This window comes from Silene latifolia, chromosome X (genome assembly GCF_048544455.1).
Source record: "Silene latifolia isolate original U9 population chromosome X, ASM4854445v1, whole genome shotgun sequence".
Taxonomy (NCBI): domain Eukaryota; kingdom Viridiplantae; phylum Streptophyta; class Magnoliopsida; order Caryophyllales; family Caryophyllaceae; genus Silene; species Silene latifolia.
Window position 1 is genome coordinate 83218935 of NC_133537.1, and position 3460 is coordinate 83222394.

Consider the following 3460-nt stretch of genomic DNA (forward strand, 5'->3'; position numbering starts at 1 on the left):
AAGGCTCTTACCATGATGTCTACCTCAGCCAGTAAGTTTATATCACATCGCCGAAGGCTCTTACCGTGATGTCTGCCAGGCTAAACCAACTGTAGCAACAACAATGGGTACCTACCACACCGTCTCAGGAATAACCAATACAACCGATTTTAACCACAATATGCAAGACATGCAATAATCCAACAATCCACAACATCCAATTAAATGACAAGATACACAAATAATAAGTCCAGTAGAATCGTTATCCTACCTTTTCTGCAAATACTCCCAAATAGCAATCCAAGCAAAGTAAAGCAATCAAATTTGATCCTTTACAAATCCATAACAAAATAAAAGATTGAATCCAATAAAAGTAGATGCAAAATCCTCAAATTGATTGCAAATCTCTTTTCCCTTTTTTTCTTCCTTCCTATTCTCCCTCTCCGTCTCTAACTTATGTGTGATATTTGTAAAAGTGTAAAGTGATTTATGAATAGGTCTAGTCTTGTATTTATACTAGTAGAAGGTAGGTATAAGGAAGATACTAGGAAATTTCCTAATTCTTGTTATATATTTATTATTATTATTATTATTACTACTATCGTATTTGTAGATTACTATTATTATTATTATTATTATTATTATTATTATTATTATTATTATTATTATTATTATTATTATTATTATTATTATTATTATTATTATTATTATTATTATTATTATTATTATTATTATTATTATTATTATTATTATGGAAGGATGCGCGCAGCTTTCATTAAAAGAAAAATAAAAGTTTACATGAAATTGGTGGGGAGCCGAGATACAATATGGGCCCCCACACCCTTAGCAATAGCAAAGCTAAGTCTAGTAAAAATGTAAGCGGCCACCCGAGCCCCCGCATCCTGAGATACCGAGAATTTCTGGATCCGCATGAGCAAGGCAACAGCATCCGAACCCAGCTCCCCAAGTGAAGAGAAAGAGAAAGGAAGGAAACCGTAACCCGCCACCGCGCACAATTCCCCATACTTAGCACACTTATTATTATTATTATTATTATTATTATTATTATTATTATTATTATTATTATTATTATTATTATTATTATTATTATTATTATTATTATTATATTATCATTATTATATTATCATTATTATTTTTTTTGCAGAAAGATTAGGATCATTTCTCATTAAATATGGAAGGAGATAAAGTAAAAGATCCAAATACTTCTACAAGGGAACCATAGAGGTCACCTTAGCCAAAAAAACAAAACAAACTACAAACAAGCTACTCCACTATGTGACTCAAACGAAGAGTAACAAGGTATTGAATCTTCCAAATAAGACTTGCAGGTGGAGTTTTAACTCCTTTAAACACACTTCTATTGCGTTCATTCCATATCTGATATATGGAACACAACAGAAGGCATCTACGTTGCCTCTTCACCAAGCTCTTCCCCCTGTTATGGCCTTTATACCACATAGAGATAGCATTCATACTAGTCAGAGGAGGAACAGCCAGCCATTGAGCCACAGTACACCAAACAACCGCAGAAAAGAAACATTCAAAGAAGAGGTGTGGAGCACATTCAGAGTGGCTCTCACACAGCACACATTTGTTGGCTAATTGTAAACCTCTTCTGCTCAAGTTATCCAGAGTGGGGAGCTTATTCTGTATTGCAAGAAGGCCAATGATTTTATGCTTTGGGTAGTTGAGAGAGTCTCCCACAGTTTTATACATAGGAAGAACAGATCCTTTCTGCCTTAGCAACTCATAAATCTGCTGCTTATAGTCAGGTTTGCAAAGCAAGTTTTTAGCATGATCAATGGTATCTGCTATCTGGATAAGGGCATCTCTGCAATTGATGATGTTACTCCAAAACCAGGAGTGTGCAGCAGTGAGGCAAAAATCCCAGAAGTTAACACCCCTGAGAATGTAAGCTCTTACCCATTGCACCCAGACATTAGGAGTATTAGTTTCAAGTTTCTTTATCCAAGACATCATTTGTGACTTATTCTAACTCAGGATCTCCTTAATATCCACTCCTCCTTCCCTGCCAGGCTTACAAAGACTATCCCAGCTTTTAAAGACCAATCTTCTTTTCCTATCTTCTATCCCCCAAAGGAAGTCCTTGCAAATCTTATGGATCTTCTTAGCAATCCCTTTTGGTAATAAGATACTAGCTCCCCAGAAATTTTGTATCCCAAAAATTACTAAGTTAATAAGGGCAACTTTGCCAGCATAACTCAGAAGGTTATTAGCCCAATGTGAAATCTTGCTTCGAATTTTATCCATCATGGGAATAAAAATTCTTTGAGTAAGCCTAGCTCCAAATAAAGGGATGCCAAGATACCTGACAGGGAACTCCCCCTCAAGATAGCCAGTAGTAGAGAGGATTAGCTGCTTCACAGTAGGTGAGACTCCTCCAAAATATAATTGAGATTTCATGGGATTGAATCTAAGCCCTGACCAAGCTGCAAATTGAGCCAAGCAACTGTCAACAGCCTGGATGGAAGGAAGATCCCCCCTTGTGAAAACTAGAATATCATCAGCAAAGACCAAGTGTGTAAGTTTAACCTTCACACACTTGGGGTGGTAAGAGAAGCCAGGATAAGTGGGAAGTCTTCTAAGCAATCTAGATAAAATTTCCATGCAAAGAGTGAACAGATAGGGGGATAGAGGGTCCCCTTGACGTAGCCCTCATTTACCCGGGAAAAAACCAGTGGGAAAACCATTTACATTGAGGGAGAAGTGAGAGGAGGTGACACAAGCAAGGATCCAGGCAGAAAATTTTGCAGAGAAACCAAAGCCATGTAAACAGTTGGCCAAAAAACACCAACTAACTGAGTCAAAGGCCTTTTGTATATCCACTTTGAGAATACACCTAGGTGTGAGAAGACTCCTATGATATTTAAAAGCCAATTCATGAGCTAACATAGAGTTATTAAAGAGATCCCTCCCCTCAATAAACGCAGCTTGTTCCAGACCAACCAAATCCCCCAACACAGTCTTTAATCTATTAGCCAAGATTTTGCTGACCACTTTGTAAAAGACAGTACAGCAGGAGATTGACCTGAAGTCTTTAACAGTCCTAGGAGCCTCATTTTTTGGGATCAAAGCAATGAGAGTAGAATTTTCAGAACGAGGCATCTTACCATTTCTGAAGAACTCCTGAACAGCATCAGTGAAAGCCTTACCAGTAATGTCCCAAGTGTTGAAAAAACCCTGATGAATAATCATCCACCCCAGGACTTTTATGCCTATTAATGGAAGAAAGAGCTTCTCTGATTTCCTCAGTGGTAGCTATACCATCCCGATGAGTCCCACTAGGAAGAGTACCAAATGAGAATAAATCATTTGGCAGGGGTGCACTGCTCTCCTCAGTCCCAAATAACTTAGGGGGCGTTTGTTTCAAACATTAGGTATGGAATGGAATGGATTCTAACTCCAAGGAGGTATGGAGTTAGAACCCCATACCTATTTA

At 37.6% G+C, this 3460-nt stretch overlaps 1 protein-coding gene across 1 annotated transcript; it reads right to left on the reverse strand.

Moving 5' to 3' along the window:
- Nucleotides 1–1263: 1263 nt before the first annotated feature.
- LOC141617741 (uncharacterized) lies at nucleotides 1264–1980 on the reverse strand. Its single transcript, XM_074434903.1, has one exon. The coding sequence runs from the start codon at nucleotides 1978–1980 to the stop codon at nucleotides 1264–1266; it is 717 nt and encodes a 238-aa protein (XP_074291004.1).
- Between the last annotated feature and the right edge of the window lie 1480 nt (nucleotides 1981–3460).

What these genes read in the sequence shown, in the direction of transcription:
- LOC141617741 (XM_074434903.1), bottom strand. Translation starts at nt 1,980, where the DNA reads ATGATGTCTTGGATAAAGAAACTTGAAACTAATACTCCTAATGTCTGG.